This window comes from Alligator sinensis, unplaced genomic scaffold (genome assembly GCF_000455745.1).
Source record: "Alligator sinensis unplaced genomic scaffold, ASM45574v1 scaffold645_1, whole genome shotgun sequence".
NCBI lineage: Eukaryota > Metazoa > Chordata > Crocodylia > Alligatoridae > Alligator > Alligator sinensis.
The window spans coordinates 132441-151993 of NW_005842586.1; the positions used below are offsets into that span (position 1 = coordinate 132441).

A 19553-nucleotide genomic window follows, 5' to 3' on the forward strand; every position below is an offset into this window, starting at 1 on the left:
ACCATATGACCCTTCCTTCCTCCACACCCCTTCCCGCCACTACAGACTTACCAGCCAGACTCCGGTCTGCAAGCTGCCGGGCTGCATTCCTGTAAATTGGCTATTGGGTTGGTATTAGCCAATATGACTGATTGATTAATAATCGGTCATCAGTATCGGCCAAGAAAACCTTCATCAGTGCACCCCTACCTACTACTCTTTCCTAACCCACCTTGCTAAAGAGGGGAATTTGCTTTGTGCTGCCCTCTCTACCTGGGTGGGCTGTATAGTCCTTCCCATTGCAATAATACTGTGCATTAGGTTGGAAACTGGATGCCTGGGGTCTGAGCTAAATTGCCTTTTGGTTTAAGTGTGTGTCCTAGTGATTGATTTACATGTTGCTCGGAGTACATTGCAGCCATTGCTGTTGCTGGCAAATCTGTTTGCAGTGCTGCCTAATTTCAGATGCATAGCAGCTGAGAAATGGTTTCATTCAAAGCTGGTCTCCTGTAGGATGTCATACATGGGCCTCCTGTTTATGTATCCTTAGTCAGCTGCCATTATTCATGTGAACGCCGTATGGTCTCTTTTATTTCATTTCAAAATTGCTAAATTGTCTGGTAAAATCTGTGATCAAAGTTCGTGCCAGTGAACCGTACTTCAGTGCAGGGAAGTTTTTCTCTGTCTCTTTCTCTAGTAGTATTACTATCCAACGTCTGCCCTGAATACATTGGGGTAATTGTGAATACCTCACCGCTTCAATACCTGGGAACAACTTGCTACAAGGAGTTCAAATTAATACATGACCAAGCCATATAGTTCCCTGAAATTACTCCCCAGTGCTTGTTATCAGCACGTTAGTGGTGCTAGTCATATCACCTCATGCTTCTTAGTGGACCACATGATCGCAAAGGGTGTGGATATACAAACGGTTTATCTTGGGCCAAATAGGGTCGTGCTTCTCTGTGCGTCACCTGCTTCACAGTAATTCCCTTTGTTTGCACTCTGACCCTGTGAGAATTGAGAACTAACCCATAAAAGCTCCCGTTCTTTCATTGCAGTGTGGCTTCCATTTACCTTGGGTAAGAGCACCCACATTGGGCAGTTACTGCCGAGCAGCTGATGTCTGCTAGATGCTGCTCGTTTGCCCTACACTAAATTATATATATGTCCATGCCCAAACCAGGGGATGGGGCCACAGGTGAGATCCTGTGGCTGCATAGTGTTTGAGAGTTTCCTCAGCTTCCTCTCTGTACAAAAAACTTTTTTTGTCCTTGTTACAGTTCCCTAAATATTACTTTTCAGTTTGCAATGGTGATGTGGCCTTAATCTCATGCACACTAAAGGAAAGGGTGACTTACTCGGTCAGTGATCAAACTGGAGATAGGCTTGTTGAGTCATGTCAGTATTGCATAAGGGTGAGGGCACAGCCACTGATGATATGCAGTACTGTCAAGGCAATGTAAAACTAAACATGGGACATGTTAAGTTCTTATTGCAGGACTTGAAGGGTGATAATTTTTTCTATGGGGACATCTGAATAATTCCGCTTTATTGGTTATCTTCACAGAACCACCTGCAGACTGATAGGAACATATATCAGCTTGGCAGCATGTTAACCTAGTGCTTGATGAGGTTAGTTTAGGAATATGAGAGGGCAAAGACAAAACAGTCCAGAGGTTGGATAATAGGACTGAGAATCAAGCCTCCTGGCTCCTGTTCCCATCTCTGCTACTATCTTGCTGTGTGACCTTAATGTCAGTCAGTCTGTTCCTTGGGTTGCCCGTTTGTAATGTGGATGTGACATTTACTTCCTTGCTGTGGAGGCTTACCAAATTGTAAGTGCTTTGAAATCTTCCTATAAGCAGCAGTACAGAATTGCAAAATAGAATGATGATGATTATTAAATGCATCTCCAATGGACTGATAGTAAATCTGAAGTGGTAATAGTCTAAATTAGGATCATGTACCAAGTACTATAGAAAGAAATCCAGTACTTCCCTGTCTGAGTAGTACGTGACAAATGACAAGTCAATAATGCCCTTTGCAAACTGGCTCACTTATTAACCAATAAACAGACTGTTCTGGGCTTTAGCTGAAAAATCTCTCTGGGAGGTAACAAATGCTATATACTATTTTTCCTTCAGCTCTGAGGTGAGAGGCCAGTTAGCAGAGAGAGATGAGAAAGCAAATGAGCACTTCCATTAGACAAGGTAGAAATCCACAAGTTGTGAGCTCCTTATCTTTGAGATTAATTTATAAGCTTAGTTGAGTGAGCTGCTTTGATATGAGGAGGTTATAAACACCTCCTTGTATCAAATCCCAATATCATGTGGCCTCACAAAGACAACCCTGTAAGAATGGAGAGCTGGAAGTGGTCAGTCAGTGTATACTGGCCTTGCATCTCAAGAGGGCAAAGTTTACATCACAGGAGGGTGATAATTTTGGTCTGGTCCTAGTCTTCTATTTATGCACTTCATCAGATGACCATCCAGTATTTCTTTGTGCACAGTGATTACCACCAGCCTCTGAGTGTGGATTGGCCCAACTATGTGGGGAAAGTTGCTTAGCATCTCTTGCGAAATGGTTTGGATCTCACTAGTGCCTATAAGGCCTTCATTTTTAGGAATATTAAACTTAACTACAAATGAAAATAATAAAAAAAACCCAGGAATGCCTGAAAGGAACTTGATGTTCTCTCTTCCTCCCTGTCATTATTTATTGGCCATCCAGCAAGCACCAAATCATCCAATACATTTTTTTTTCTTGCACTGCAAGGCAGGGTGGTGCAATAGGGAGGGCACCTAGGAGAAGTGGCTTTAATTCCTAGCTTGGCTGTTGCTTTGCTGGGTACCACTGGGTGGCTCGTTTCTAGCCCTGTGCCTCCATTTCCTATCTGTAGAGTGGGGATATTGTAAACTAATCTCCTTTGTAAAGCCTATTGGAGAGCTACAAATGTAAACCACCATACTGTATGTACTATGCTAGTAATAGTAGTACTATAAAAGGGTGGATTTGGTCCTGTCTCCCATCTCTGACTATAGTGCTGATATGAGTTTGCAGTGACTGTGGCTGCTTTGACTTACCAAGACAAGTCACAGTAGTCCTGTCTAGACTAGTCCTGTGCAGTGATATTCATTTATTGAGCCCAAAGCACTTTACAAAGAGGGAAATGAGGCACAGAAGCTAAGTGACTTTTGCACAGTCACATAGCAGAGAAGAGAGAGTGGATTTCCTGTCTTGTCAGCTTGTTTTCTAGCCGCTGGATTGTGCTTCTTCCAGGCTGTGGTTAAGAACCATAACTCATCCCAAACCTCCAAAAATTATCATAGATTTTCTTGTGGTATATTGGATGTGGAGGGTAGAAACCCAACTGGATGAAGTTCTAACACTATTTAATCCGTAATAAACGAGGGCTGCAAACTTCTGGCATATACAGGTTTCTGGCTTAGATGCAAAAGGGTGTGCACCCTTTTGTCACATGTGCAGGAAGTTTTCATTGGCTGTTTGCACCATTTGCATGCTGCTTGCTGTAATAAAATGTGTACACAGGCGTTGGTAGAGCAGGGAATTGTCCTGCCAGCACTGAGCAATTTTCAGGGAGACTGTTCAATGGGAGTACTATAAAATACATATATTTTAAGAGGTATTACCCCTTGGGAATATAGTAGTTTATTGATTTTTTTCCAGTGGCCTTCCATTGTTTTAAATTAACATATCTCCCTGCTTCCCCACTACCTGTCTCCACATAGCCAAACTCTCCTACATATCTGTGGTGGCATGCGAGTGGTCCCATTAAACAGTCTCCCTGAACATTGTTCAGTGTTGGCAAGACGCTCTCTCGCTTGCTCTCTCGCTTGCTCTCTCGCTCTCTCTCTAATGGAAAGTGGTGAACCTCACAGTTGAGCTACCTACATATTCATGACCTGGCAAGTAACTAGTACTTGTTGCCTTCTAGCTTGCCATGCCATATGGAAATGGTGTCATATCCCCCTTGTTCAGTGGATGGGCTAAAGCTCAGATGATCTTGAGCAAACCAGACAATCCATTGCTTGTGATGCTTTATTTGTCTTTTCCAGCTATCTGCTTTTTTGCCACTAAATATAATTTCCAGGGTTGAAACTGTCTGCTTTTTATTACTGCTACTCCAGAAACTAGATGCCATGAGCTAGAGAGCAGGCTATGCTCTTCAGTAGGATGAGAAGAACTCATAAGGCCTATGCTTCTAACAGCCCTTAAAGACCAAGATGGGGGTGATGAGGCTTAAATCATCATCTTTAAAAAGGCTTGCGCCAACCTTCAGTTGACAGCAGCATGTGTGTCTGTTGTGAGCTGTCCCAGTGCTCAACCTGCTCAAGACGTATGGGACAGACTTGGCATGTCCTCCTCTTTCTGATTTTGTAAGCCAAGTTCTCACTACCCAAGTAAAACCAAAACTGTAAAAAACAGTCTATAGGAAGAGTGAGGACAACTTGTCTACCCTTTTGGGAGTGGGAAAGGGAGGGGGCCTTTTAGAGGAGGAAAACAAGCCCAGCTGCTGAACTTCCATGACTACTAGAGGGAACTTGATATGACCACTTTGAGGGGCCTCTGCTGCAGCCTCATAGAGGTGGGTCTCAGTTGCAACTTGCCAATCTTTGTTAATGGTTGAGCTGTCTGATTGTCTAAACCTATCCTAAAATGAAGACCTGTTCATAGCTTCCCAGTAAACTGACAATATGGAGCACTGAAATACTTCTGACGACTCTCTGTGCATTGGATCAGGTGCTTTCAGGTTGGCAGAGAACACTTAAATAATCCTTTTTCTTTGATTAATAGTGCCACTAAGCTTTTGGGCAGGAACATCATGTCTAAAGACTTTTAAGATGACTAGTAGGTACTTCATTTTGGTCTACTGATTTTTATTTTTTTGTGCTAGAAAGGGTTTCAGGATGTGTGCTTCTGCTACTACAGCTGACCAGTGTCTCTTCAGAAGAGTTAAAGGGGTAATGCAGTGCATTTGGAGCAATCCTAAACTCTGGAATATAGGTCTGGTTGTGTTTTGCTGACTGGGCTAATCTAACATGGATTTCATAACATGGATCTAAATTCCATTTGATAGAAATTGTCCAGGGTCCTTGGGTGCCTCCTACCTGACTCATAGAATCAGGCAAGAGGAGAACCAGTACCAGCGTGAGGTCAAGCAGGGAATAGGCATTAGGCATGCTCTGTAAATGCACGGCCAATTTAATTTGATGCCTCAGTGAATATTTTCTTGCTGGCAGCACTCTTCACCCCCCCCCCCCCCAAAACAAAACAAAACAAAACACAAAACACAAAACAACAAACAACAAAAAACCAAAAAATGAAAAACAAAGCATTCTCTTAGCCACTGCAAAGTCTGGTATTCCAAGGAAAGTTTATGACTTTGAGAAGTGAACGTATCTTTGTTTTTGTCTTGTGTTAAAGGCTGTGACTAGGAAAACTTTTGTTTTGATTAGAACAAAATGCTTTCAGCCTGCCATGGCTGTAAGGGACTTGGATGGGTAACTTCATTCAGTGGAACTGCTTTCTAGTCTGTCACATTAAAGATGATGGCTTGAATGGTGGAAAGTTAACGGGCTTATTAATTTGTCCTCCAGGGCTGCTTTTTGTGAACGGCTTCCATTCCACCAGCCCTGTTTTAAAAAAAAAAAAAAAAAAAAAAAAAAAGTTACATCACCACCATGAGGCTTCTGCTATGTGCTTTAAATGATTGCTTTAAGTGTGAAAAATTTAAGTCTTTTTTTTTTTTATTTTTTTCTCCTCCTACCTGGAAATCTGTGGGGAGCAGTAGGTGTTCTGCTATTCTTGGTCCACAAGCTCCATCCGTCTTCCAGATAACTATTCTTGTTGGAGCATTTGTTGTCACCATAGACCTCACTTTCTGAGGATGGGCAGCCCAGGAACTTCCTCCTGGAGATAATACCAGGTCTTTCTTGGATGATGGGCAGATTATGGTGGTGGGGGGGGGGGGGGGGGGCGTTGTTTTTAAATTCCCTCTGTATCCAGCAGCCCACACACTCCTAAGAATCAACCTTCTGTTGTGAGAATATACAACAGCAAAATCCTTGGAATATCAGTAACGTGTTATAAATTTTGCTTTTGCAGAAGGCATGAAAACAAGTAGAATTGAAAAATGAGGGAACCAGCAACATGAAATATTAAACTTATTAACTTAGTAAAACAAACTCTGCTTAGATGAGTTTTGAGCATTACACTTGCCCCTAAGTCCTGCTTGTCAACTGTTGTGGTTTTACAAACATTTTCCTGTTTTTAAAAACTGTTTTTCTGTTTAATGCTGTTGTACAAGCTACCCACACACAGAGGTGCTGTTAATTAAGGGCCTGATTTTTTTTTTTAATTTTTTTTTTTTTTTTTTTTTTGCAAATGATCATGAGATAGTCATGCACATGTGTCTTCAGAATTAAGTGCTGACTAGTCTGAGAAAAGGTTATTCAGAATTGTTGACAAAAGCAGTTTGGACTATAGGCAAAATGTTTCATTCTCTATTATACTAATCTCATGTGGCAATAGCAAGTTAAAAAAAGTTGAATGTTGAGTTAATAGAGTCGTCTTAAAAGAGCAAAATGAAGCTTATGTGTGAGGTTGAAGATGGAAGGTAGCATATCCAAGTGAGAGAGTTTGAGCATTGGGAGCCAGGAGGACGTCCTATATTTTTACCTCATACTCAATACTAACTTCCTCTGTGGCTTTAGCTGGTTCTTAAGCCTCTTTCTAACTGTTCCTCTCCCCTCCTACTCTGTCCTCTTGTAATATATAGATCTACTTAACAGGGGTATTAGAAAGGGCAATGCTGGTGAGATGTTTGAGATGGAAAACCCCCTATGTATACATGTTAAATTTTATTCTTGCTCTTGTTGGTACATATTTTATTAGCATATAAAATATATTTAAAATGTAGCATAATACAGTAAAATCTCTGCTATTCGGTATTTCACCAACTAGAATTTCTGTATTAACCAGAGTTTTCAGCCGGCTGGCCAGACGCAGGGGGGCGGGGGAAAGTTTGCATGTGGTGGCAGCTGCCACTGCCCACCACCCTGTACTGCTGCTGCTGTACTCTGTTATCTGAAAACCCTGTTGGGTTATTTAAAATAATCTTAATTTTTTTTTTTTCATCCAGCCTTTTTTAGCACTTATCCTGGTATTTGCAGGGGTGGATGTACTAGGGTCTTTTAAAATGATGTTGTAGGGTCTAATTGTCCTTCAGCTTTTCTAGCTATTTTTTTCAGGTGAATGGCACCCTGGTCATCACTTCCTTTGTCACACACATCATCCATCTGAACAAGACTTTACTTTCTGCAATGCATCCAGATCTCAAACTGGAAATCCTCAGTCGCTCTTTGAATTCCAGTTTCATTGCTGGCCTTCTGCCAGCAGCAGGGCTGGCACAGAGCTTTCCTAACCGCCAGGCTGGAAATCTAAACAGGAGGATCTGCTCAAAAGTCCTTGTTTCTTCTTGTTTGCTTTTATGTCAAAGATTAGAAAGAGGAAAACTTCTATGTTGCCTGGGTCAAGCTGAACTGCAGCCCAGGGACAGCTCCCTTCCCAAATATTGTCATGAAACCTAAACGTCCTCCAGCTTGTTGCTCAGGCCACTGGAGCCTGTGGTTGGAAATAGACAGTTGGTAAAGCCCAGAGAAGGAATGTGGAAGGTTAGTTGATCGAGGTGAGTAAAAACGAGCTGAACAGACAAGTTAAACTCCCCAAGCTGCAACCTGCCCCTCTTATTGCTTTCCCCTTCCCGCATCTCTTCTCTTCAAGTTCACGTTTGTAGTCGTCAGCACGCTACCAGGATTCTTCCACTTCAGTAACTGGTTAGCAGTGAACAGATTCATGTTTACTTTACGCAAGAAGAAAAAGCAAGTTTCATAGGATGTGGAGAGGGTTGCTGCTTTAAATTCCAATAGGACTTCTGTCTCGCCTGTCTCATGTTTCAGCCATTTTAGTGGATAGTCCCATTGCTTACATATATACCAGACCATGCTCTTACAAGAGCAGGTTGTTGTTCTGCTGCCCTTGTATCCAGTGATCCCCACTGGATCAAGGGGATCAAGATGGTCTTTGGAGGTACCGGTATTATTCCCATGAAATAAGTACAAAGCTTTTTGGGTTTCTTTCCACCCCACCCCACATTTGTAAATATATGGGAATATCTAGGGGATCTGGTTTAATATGGATGATGGGAAGGAGTATATTCTCATATGACTGCAGTGGTATGGCAGAGACTAGGGGAATAACACCAACGCCTGCTTGTGGGAGCTGTTAAGTCCTTCTCTAGGATTTCTGTTCACCTGGCCATATGATGGTGTTCATCTTCAGTGGGGTTTCCTCCAGCTATGTTTGTATAGCAGTTCCCTATCAAAGGATGGAGGACTTGCCATGAGCAGATGATAGTGACTTGGCACAGCCCTTTGTCCTGTGAATATTTTGAAGAAGAGAGCTCTTCTCTATGCACTGAAGATGACATTTTTCTTTGGTGATTGCTAAAGGTTAACTTCCTAGGACTCTTATTCCTGTTCCAAGTCCTTTTGTTTACACAGGCAATGCATGCCTTCATTGTTCTGCATTGGCAGCCTCTGTATTTTACCATTCCTATGCACGTAGGCTTTTCAGGTTGCCTGAGGGACAAGAGCAGGACAGCAGGAGAATGGTACCTGAAGTGAGTTTGGTGCCAAGGAATTTCATGTTCCTTGATAAACAAAGCCTCTCTCTCAGGTACTTGTGTGCGTGCAAAGAGGCTGTTTATCTGGCTGCCATGGTGTGCAGATCAGGTCAGTTTATTGTTTTGTGGAATCCTAGAATAACTTGCATTGGGCTGCTTAATCTCTGGGGGGGTTGCTTTTTTATAGCACTTTACCTTCATGTTGTGTTGATCTTCCTGCTAGTTGGCAGGGGTGGTTAGAGCCTGGTGTGTCTCCTTCCACCAGGAAGATGAAGAGCAGGCTACTGGAAAATAGCTTTGAAGTGCTTGTCTTTCAAACTCCTACCTTCAATGAAATGGACTTGGTACCATTCCCTTGCTCAGTGATTGGGTGATTTTTTTTTTTAATGTATTTTTATAATTCTTGTTAGGAACAGAGCACCATACAGCATACAATGGGGTACTGAAGAGAATATAAGTCCTCAACTCTGGGAATGCAAAGTGTAGCCTGGGCCAGAACAATACAAAAAGTGTCAACTACAAGAAGGTAAAGAGACTGTTGCTGAGCAGTTGAGCATCAGAGTGCTTCATGAAAGCTGGTGCTTTATGGAAGGATCAGAAGAGAACAAGGAGAGATGTTTTACAACATCAGAGGATGGTCTGAGTGTAGGGGTCAAAGTGAAAGATGATGAGGTTGAGAGTGGGATGGGTGGGCGGAAGGGTAAACAAATCTGCGCTGTGTCCTGATGAGTTTGAATTTAATGCAGTAAAGCAGCCAAGAGAGATTTGGAGAGTGAGAACTGTGAAGTGGTTGCTACAGAGTAAATAAAGAGTTAATACACACTCCAGGAAATCTTCAAGATGACTGCTGTTATTTTATAGAGCTATCAAGCCATAATACAGATGGTGGTTGTGTCGAATTTCAGATTCCTGCCTTGCTCAGTCTATTTATCTTGGGTATGTATGTCACTCCCATGCTGTAATTCCGTTATGTGTAATGTATTTATCCTTTATATAGTGCCTTTCTGAAGTAGGGGATTGCCACTATCTCTGTCTTACAGACAGGAAACTGAGGCACAGAGAAACCTGGCCAGGGTCACACAGGAAGTACGTGGCAGAGCAAAGAACTGAAACCAAGTCTCCTAAGTCTTAGGGCAACCATTGAACTGCCCTTCTTTTGGAAAAGGCCTTTGTGAGCAATACACTTGCAAGGACCAGCATTTAACTTGTATTTGAAAATTCTGGGGGCATGTTTTAAGGAATCTCAACCTATTTTATGCTCTTTGAAAAAGCCACATTCACTCTTTTCTCTGCAGCATTTGAGAGAGAATCTAACCAACTGCATCGTACCTTCCCCTAGTGTAGTAGGTGATGTCAGGGGAGTTCATTCTTTCAGCTAGTCTCTGACACTTTTGTGATCAGGAGAAAAGAGCTCTTTACCTGTTTCATGCTTATCTGCTCAGAATGAAAGCTTGGAGCCCAGCTTTCATTTGGAGAGGAGCCTTGTAGCCAGGGACAGCATCTGCAGGGGTAGCATGTGGCAGCTGTCTAAGTTTGACTGCTTGCAACCTCACTGTGGAGCTGGCCCAGTGCCTTTCTTTTTTTGGGTGGTGGTAAAGACTCGTGCAGTGTAACATACACCCCTCTGAGCAATTTGTTTGGTAATTCTAAGAGAGGTATTAAATATGTAAGAGCATGTGGTGCCACATAGCATGTCAAGGGCCTGTGAAGGAAAACCATCTGTGTGATCTGAGCAATGCAACACAGCTGCTAAACTACCCCTGGCTCCTCTTCAGTTCTGAAGAATAATCCCTCTGCAGCAAGCAGTGAATTAGATATATTCATTCAGCAGCAGGCAAAGACTTGTTGGTGCCAAAAAACAACTTGCCCGCTCCATATTTGGAGCAAATTCACATGTTGGGAGTCACATGTCTTGATTTCCGTGCCCCCCCAAGTATCCAGCAGTGTCCCCAGCACTACCTTGTGGTGTCCTGAGTACCACTTTTAGTATAGTACATAAGGAAAAACAGAAATTATGGGAAACATGTATTATGTAAATAGATTTGGAGAAGTGAACAGAAGTTAAGCTCAGACTGACTTGGAAATAGCATTGAAGAATGAAAGCAATTTTATTCTGGGAACAACTTGTCTGTTTCTAAATTGTTCTGCAATTGTGGGACCTGGGTGGGTGGCCTCCTATAGCAAGGAGTCTGAAGAGCTTTTCTGTAGCGGCATAGCAAGATGGATGCCTACAACTAGCACTCTGAAAACTCTGCCATGTCTCAGTGAAGCAGCATTATCACCTGCCAACTTGTTTTCTGTTCTTATTGTTTGGTTCCTAACTTGGGCAGTCAGTACAGCTTGAGGAGGAGGATGATGATGATAATAATAATGTTAAAAAAAAAAAATGTAGTTCTGAACTTCTGTTCATAGCATATAGCATATTGATGCACATATTCTGTTTGAGCTCACTTGATGCAATTACAAGGCTGACCTCAGTACAACAGTATGTCATCTTTCTCTTTTTCTAATGGTTATTCCTGGCGAATCTCACAGCTGCTGTTGTGGCGCTTTGCCACTGGTACACTGCTGTGCTGATGTGGTTGTGGAGCATGTTACAGCACTGGTGGTAAATATATGCTAGGATGTTGCTGTCCTAAATACTGTCTGCCATAATATTTGCATTCCAGTGACCAGACAGTCTAGGCTTTCTCTGGAACAATAAAGGCAGCCTGTTGGCTTTGTCTCAGAGAGGAGCTAGAAACTGATTGAATGGGGTTTTAAACTTTTCTCTTTCTTATGCTCTTTCCCCTTAAATTGCTACTTTTTGTGCTCTACAGCTAATCTGGCAGCAGCTTTAACCCTCTTATTGTTTTTCAGGAGTATATTGATGCTCACCCTGAAACTATTATCTTGGACCCCCTTCCTGCTATCCGGACACTGCTGGACCGATCCAAATCTTATGAGCTTATTCGTCAAATAGAGGCCTACATGCAAGGTAGGCGAGTGACTTTCACCTCCGAAAAATATGTGCTTAATAGTATGGGTTTGTAGAGGAAAGCACGTGGGATTCAAGGAAGCTATGTTCATGAAAGCATTCCTGGTAGGTAGGCCTCTTGCATTCGGTGAGTCATGGAAGCCCAAACACTTGACACATTCCTTTGTCACAGGGTTGTATTCTGGGGTCTAGCATATTTGTTTACAAATGCCTGAGACTTGGGGTTCAGCCTAGCTGAACATACGGTGCAAGTTTAATAGGGAACAGATTTATTACACTGAAGCATGGGAAAAATCTCCAGGAAACCATTGTCTTTTATATACATCCGTAAATTGAAATTACTCTGCACACTCTGACAGCTGATCATGGGAATGCTGAGGCCTGGATTTAGGAAGGGATTATTAAAGGAGAAAAAGTTCCTGGAGGGCCTAAAAACAGCCAAGCTGTAAATAGAGGCAGTTTTATTTGAGGAATGTTGGAAACCTTCTGCACATGTTGCTAGAGATGGAGACACATGCAGTTCTGGTGTTGGCTACTTACCTACAATAGATGTGCTTGTTTTTCTTTTTATTGGTACCATTTGAGTTGTATTTCCATGTTTGGAGGGAATGCTTTTGGGGCTCAAATAATTCTTTTAATTTGTTACCTTTCTCCTTCTATTTTTGCCATCTAACCTGATATAATTAAATGCTGATTCCAAGGATTTTAGTTTCTTGAGCTTTTGTCTTTAGGCCCCTTCTAAATAGCTCTCACAGTTAATAAAAAAAAAAAAAAAGAAAAGAAAAAGTTTTATCCTGCCTTCACTGAAGATGATGAGCTCTAGCTTTCTTACGGTTACTAATATTTAGTGAGTAAACAACAGAGAGTTCTTGAACCAGTTCCTGCATTTAACCTGAGTAGCCTTTGCATGTTCTAAAAGCAGCTGTTTCAAGAACCATTTTTTTCATGGTGTGGGGAAAAAAAAATGCTTCCCTTTAAAATGTGTTCCAGTGTGATTATTTAGCTAGTTTTAATGTCTGTGCAGTTCTGTCACTGTTTCGATTTTGTAGGTCAAACTTGCCCCAGGGCTATATTTGTATTTTTATGCCTGGGGATGTGTGTCCATGTGGCTTCTACCCAGTCTGTCTGGCCCCATCAGCATGGTCCTTGAGAGCCTCCCAAGCATATAAAAAGAGAAGAAAGAACAGCAATTTCCCAGTGTCTGTCATCATTGTGTGCGCTCGCGTGCACTCCTAAACTAGGCCTCTAGTCAATGGGCAAACAGCATAGAGACTGGATCCTCCTGTTATGTGTTCACGGTGAACTTTCCTTAAGCAGATGGCCTCTTAATTTTGTACCAGTACAGGCTTTCTCTGGGCATATAGCTTTATTCCTAGGTATATTAGCTTATAAGAAATGAGTTGAGTGGTCCACAAATGTATGGGTCATTAAAGCTTAATCTGCATCTGAAACGTTTTTTTTTAATAGGGTTGTCTATTATGTTGCTCTTTTTGGCTGTCTAAATCACCAAGGCACAGCTCAAAGTCAAACAGAGGTGTATCCATAAATAACGTGGCTGTTGTAACACTTGCATCTTCTATAGACTGGGTTCTTTAAAATTAAAGTCATCTTAATATTTGACTACAACTAGCGGATTCTTCAGTTAAAGATGTTCTGTTGCACCATGGGATGTACCATGATGGGTGGTATAGCCCAATTCTGTGAACACAGAATCAAAAAACTAGGGGTGGAAGGGACATCTGGAGGTCCCCTACTCCAACACACTTCCCAAGACAGGATCGACCTGGTCTAAACCACCTAAGGCTATCACACTTGCCTGGGGCCCTGGGCTTGTTCTGGACTGAAGTGTTCTTCATGGATCGGATTCAGCCTGGGGCATAGGGGTGGCTGCCATGGTGACTGCACTGGCAGTGGCTCTGGGGGTAGCAGTAGGCTCAGAGATGGGGAGCCTGGCAAAGGTCTGGGGGTGCAACAAAGGTTCAAGGGCAGCTGCAGTGAATCAAGCTTCCTGCCAATGACCATATTCAGCAAGGCCAAAGGGCACTGCCTTCTGTAGCAGGACACATCCCTCAATTTCTGGTAGCCTGGCAGTAGCCCGGTTGGCCAGATAGAAAGACTCCGTAGATCATATGTTTGCCACTCGCAGTCTAACGTGCTCTTAAAACTTTCCAAAGACTGGAGATTCTGTAGTTTCTCTAGGTAGCTTGTTCCAGTACTTAGCCAAACTCATACTTTAACAGTTTTCCTCTTCTGAAGTGAACATAAGAAATGTAGAAAGTGTAGCTACAAATATTCTTATGGAAGTCCATTTCATAAAGAATCTATGCACATGCTAGATACCAATGCTTTAGGTCAGTGGCAGGCAATTATTTTGGCTGGAGGACCACTTAATGAGTTTTGGTGAGCTGTTGAGGACCACGTGGCTAACCCAACCTCCTGACAGCTGCCCCACCTCCTGGTTGCCATCTTGGTACCAGAAGTCCTGCCCCTGACCTTTGGCACCAGAAGTTCTTCCTCTTGCCCTGAAAGTACTCGGGGGTGGGGGGTGCCATCTTGAAACAGGAGGAAAAAAAATACTTAAAAAAAAAAAAAAAGAATCAAAGTGCCACTATAACTTATTTTAATTTATTTTTAAAAATATTTTTGTCCCAGTTTGTGTTTTGTGTAGTGTATCTAGAGGTGATTGCATAATAGCTCAAAATATATTCTTATTCTTGTGTGTAGGGAGGGTTAAGGGGGTATATGTGGGGGCTGTGTGATTTGAGGAGTGGGTATGGTGAGTGGGGGTTGGGTATGGGTGTGGGGTATGTGGTTGGGGGGTAGGGGTGAGTGGTAGGGTGTGGGTGTGTGTTGGGGGTATGGTGGGAGGTAAGGAGTCAGACCCACCTGTTCCATCTCAGATGCAGCACGCAGTTCCTAGCTGCAAAGTTGGGACCTGTATGGCACAGTATGGGGCCAGCCCAGCACAACGCAGTTCTGGGTGCACGACCGGGAACTGCACAGGATGGCATGGAACTAACCTGGCCCAGCCCAGTCCATCCTGGCTGTGGCTCACAGTTCCCAGCCGCAAGGCCGGGACCCATGCAGTGCAGCACGGAGCCAGCCCGGCCTGGCTCCTCTGTGTCGCACCGTGTGGATCCTGGCCTTGCAGCAGGGAACTGCACACCATAGCTAGGATGAGCCAGGCTGGGCTGGCTCTGTGCTGTGCTGCATGGGTCTTGGCCTTGCAGCTGGGAACCACATGGTACAGCATGGAGCCAAACCATTCTGGTAGCGCGCAGCTCCCTGCTGCAGTGCCGAGACCCACGTGGTGTGGGGATGGGCCAGGCAGGGCTGTCACCATGCCGTGCTATGCAGTCCTTGGACTCTCAGCTGGAACCATGTTGTCAGGCCAGGCTGAGCTCTGTCTGGGGCTGTTCTGCTTCCCTTGCCTCCCAGCTGCTGCTGCCACTGCTGCTGCTCCTGTCCCTGCCATGCCATGCTGCACCGCACTGCTCTGTGTGGGCAGGCAGGAAGTTTCAGCTCTGGCTCCAGCTGCCAGCTGCTTTCCATGTGCTCTGCCCACCCAGCTCAATGAGCAGCCCCTGTGGGCGGGCGGAGTGCCCTGGTGAGAATAGGACTTGCATAGTGCGCTGCTAGAGCAGTGCTATTTGAGGTTGCAGGACTTCCTGCAAGCCAGCCAGGTTTGTCCCCTCTGGCTACCTTGAGATGGTCACCATTTTCCCAGGAGGGGTTGGAAGTCATGAATGATGTGCCTGAACTGTTCAGGTTGGGGACTGTAGGAGACAACTGAAGGGATTCATTTGCCTTTGCCCTGGGGTTGTTATTGTAGCAGATCAGAGTGGGGCCTGAGACTGGCTCTGTTGATCTGAGTAGCTACAATTTTCGGATTGTATTATAATTGTAAATCCCTGCTCCGGATCTTTAAGGTGCGCATCCTAGTTTGTGGGATCAGAGCAGATATGGTTGTAAAATAGGGTTTGGTTGTAGACAATGGATCTAGTGGTGTAGCTAGGATGAGAGCAGCTGGCATGGAAGTAGCTGTAGCAGTCTGTTAAGGCACTTAAACGCATGCGGGGAGCCTGCTCCAATGTGCTGGAAATCCAGTGCATCTGAGCAGACTTAATTAATCGAGTCTGCTTGAGCACATAAATTGCCGCGCTCTGGAAGCCTCATGCGTCATGTGCATCAGCGGCACAGCGCTTTCTTGCGCTGAGAAAATGGCAAGTGTGCTTTGAAATAAAACATGTTCAATGTGCTTTAGTTCAAAGCGCTCCACCGCTGCTGATGCATGTGACACATGGGCGCTTTTAACTAGCGTGGCTCACTAATTAAAAGCACCTGGCGCCACATTGGACCACATGTAAAAATGCCTTTGGTTTCCAACACAACGTGATAGTAAGGCCATTGTAAACTTTCACAATGGCATACAAGAAATGAATTTGCTGGGAGGAGTATTCCAGAGCCAGCTTGATGGATGCATAGAAATTTAGTCCTGGTGGAATTTCTCTGGAAATGTATTCATCTGATGTCATCCATGTACCTTAGGGCAGTGCTTCTCAAACTATCTGATATGGCAGACCAGCAATTTTTTTTCCAGTGGGCCAGGGACCGGTGCCCGGTTCAGCTGGTGGCAGCAACTGCGTGTAACAGTGCTACGCAAATGCACGACTGGCTGTTTCTTTCTCTTTCCTCACCTCGCATGACGTGACGTCCCCTGTGTTGGAACATATGAACTGTGGTGCTATGACATATATCAATGTTATGCTTCTGAAAATATACTTCTGTCTTTCCTGGCAACTCGCTGCAGACTGGCGACTGGTGGCTTGCGGACCGGCACCGGTCCACAGACCACCACTTTGAGAAGCACTGCCTTAGGGGGATAAGAGGGCAGATGCAGAGGAAGTGGACTTCAAGGTCATAAATATATTGGGATGCTGGGGGGCCATACATGTGCCTAAGGCAGTGCCATTTGTTTGTAGGTATAGGGAGTCCCCAAATCTGAAATGGTTATGTTTGAGGACAAAATGGAAGTGTGTGACAGAAACAAAAGCAGTGTACTTGTCACAGATAATGTTCTTTATGGTTTGTAATCTATCCTCATGAGGGACGTTGGTGTACAGAGATGTAGTATCCATAGTAGGTAATATGGTGTTAGCTGGAAACTTGTCACAGGAAGCCAGTTTCTTTAGGAAATCTATGGTACCTTTCAAATAGCTGGCAGCTCCTGTAGCATATGGAAATAGGATTGAGTTGGTGTAGCCAGAAACTCTCTCTGTGATGGTGCCAGCTTTGGAGAGAATGGAATACCGTGGGTTGCCAGCTTTGCGGATCTTGGGCAGTAAGTAGAAGTTGACTGGCCTGGGCTAGTGGAAGGTGGAAGCAGTAATCCTCTTCCGTGTTTCCAGCAGTAGGTTCTTTGAGATTTTATCTGTTTCCTTGTGGTATTGTGCCATGGGGTCCTCGGTCAAGACTTTGTAGAACTCCATGTTGGAAAGTTGTCTCAGTCTCCTGTACGTGTAATGTTTTGTCCATGAAAACAGTGGCACCCCTTTTATCAGCCTCTTGTGTGATGATATCAGTGTTGTTTTTAAGGCTGTGTGTGGCTTTCCATTCCTGAAGACTGAGGTTGTAACATGAAGATTGTCAAAAAACAACAATGCATGAGTGGGTGCAGAGGTTGAAGCGATTTGTGTACAGACCCAGAGTGAAGCTGCAGCCCTCCGATGGACAGTCTAGGAGCTGTCTTTCCTGTGCTGTGTATGGTGCATGTCCGTGGTGGGCAATCATTGTCTGACTCCTTGGGTACTTACACTTGTGGGGAGTCTGCTCCGATGCACTGGAAATCCAATGCGTCAGAAATGGACTTAATCAAGTCTGCTTGAGCACGTAAATTGACATGGATTGGCAGCCTTGTGCATCATGGGCATCAGTGGCACAGCATGCATCAGCGCTGAGAAAATGGCAGCAGTGCAGTTTGAAATAAAGCACGTTCAATGTACTTTTAGTTCAGAATACATTGCTGCCATTTTTGCAGCCCTGACGCGCGCTGCACCACTAATCATATCTGGTTCCGAAGCAGCGTCGGGCACTTTTAATTAACATGGCTTGAGGTCTCACATATAAAAATGTCCCTTTTCATGGAAAGATTGCTTTAGTTTAGGTGCTGGGAAAGGGCCTTGAGGTCTCAGTACAGCTGCATCTTCTGTAGTGGGGCAGAAAGAAAGAGCACAGAATAGTACAGACACCTGAGCTGGGCTGAGGATGTAGTTGGATAGATTGATAATATTACTGTGGATTGTCAGGTGGTGTGTGGAACATCTGAGTACGTTTAGAGAATTTTTTTTGCTTCTTTTAAGGTGTGAAAGTATTTGTGATAGGCTTCATGGCTGGGTGCTAAGATCTCTTGGTAATTGGCTGTTATGTCCTGGTGGTTCTGTTTGCTTTTAGTTGGTCCTGCAAGTCTGGTGTTGATCTGTTCCTGTTTGCCCAACAGAGCACTGGTAAGGGGGTCCCTCAATTAGTAATTGGGGTCCCTCAATTAGAGTAAAACCCAGAATTTCAGAATAGGCTGTATGGTTTGCTGTGAATGTCTTAATTTTGGGGCACTCAACTTGGAACCTTTAAAATAAGCCCAATTTTCAGAAAAATTTGAGCATTGCCCACAGAAATGCTAGTCATTTTGAAAGTGTTGCCTTGCGTCCAGCAAAAATATTTAAAAACTGCTTGCTTTCAAATTAAATCATGGGGCCTAGTTCTAAAAATGTCTCTCTTTGGTTATTCTTCTGGACTTCATTATCAGACTGTCTCAGCATATCATGCCTTGCACTGTAGGGGAAGATAAATACATTAAAGAGGTGCTAAAATGTACCATCTCCTTTTTACAAGCACAGAAAACTATATGATTTGCCCTCTGTGAAATGGGCAGTCCATGGTGAGGTAAGAAATTGAACTTGGGCCTCCCAAGTCCCAGGCCAGTATGCTAACCATTTGTTACAGAACCCCTGAGAGTCTCATTAAATGTGATAGCACTAATTAATGGTGAATCTCTTGGATGAAACATAGGGATTGACATGATTCCAGCTCAGGAAGAAGTAGTGCTCTCAAAAGGCAGGAAATATTTCTAATAATTCTCATTATCGCTATGAGATGTGGATTTTTTTCTTTTTAGAAGAAATAGGTTAAGGGCTGTGACTTCCTCTTTCCTGTTCCCTTTTTGTTTTCACAGTGCAAATTCTGAACAGCTAGTCATTCTAAAATCCTCGTTTCAAAATGAACAAAAGCTTGGAAAAATATAATACGTACAACACATACAGGATGCACACTTAGCGGGTAGATCATTATTAAAATAGTTATCAAAAATGTTTTGCTGGTATTACATTTAGAGCTATAAAATTTGGAGCTGTAAAAAAAATTTATCCTGAGAGATTTCTCCCCACAATAATGGTGTTTGGAAAAAATTAGGAACAGGCTTTAATGAAGAAATCACTTTGAACAGAGCTTTCTATGATCTCAGCTGTGTCTGCTCTTTTAAACTTTGACCTTATGAACGGTATCTTTTGAGTTCCCTCAGGCATACTGATGACCTTGCATTGTGAGATAAGACTTACCCATGCTTTTATGGTTAAGATGTTAGCAGATAATCAAAGTGACTTGGTCTTCTCATGATTTAATTTAGAAACCACAATATCTCTCTTGCACGTAGAAACTTTATTTAAAAGTTACACATTTTTAATCCTCTATTTTTATTGCAAATCACCCCTTAAGGTCTGAAGGAATTAAAAAAAAAAAAATTATTCCTTAGTTTTTAACTTGATTTAGACGGTGGAAATGCACTACTAGGTTGTTTGGGTGGGGGGGGGGGGGGGTTTTTTTTTCTCCTCTTTTTTT

At 43.4% G+C, this 19553-nt stretch overlaps 1 protein-coding gene across 1 annotated transcript in view; it reads left to right on the forward strand.

The window, feature by feature from the left end:
- The window catches only part of ITPK1 (inositol-tetrakisphosphate 1-kinase), a 225391-nt gene that overhangs the window by 129384 nt on the left and 76454 nt on the right, over nucleotides 1-19553 (forward strand). The window contains exon 4 of the mRNA XM_006032798.3: nucleotides 11546-11663. Coding sequence (XP_006032860.1) covers nucleotides 11546-11663 — 118 coding nt within the window. The remainder of the gene's footprint in view (nucleotides 1-11545; nucleotides 11664-19553) is intronic.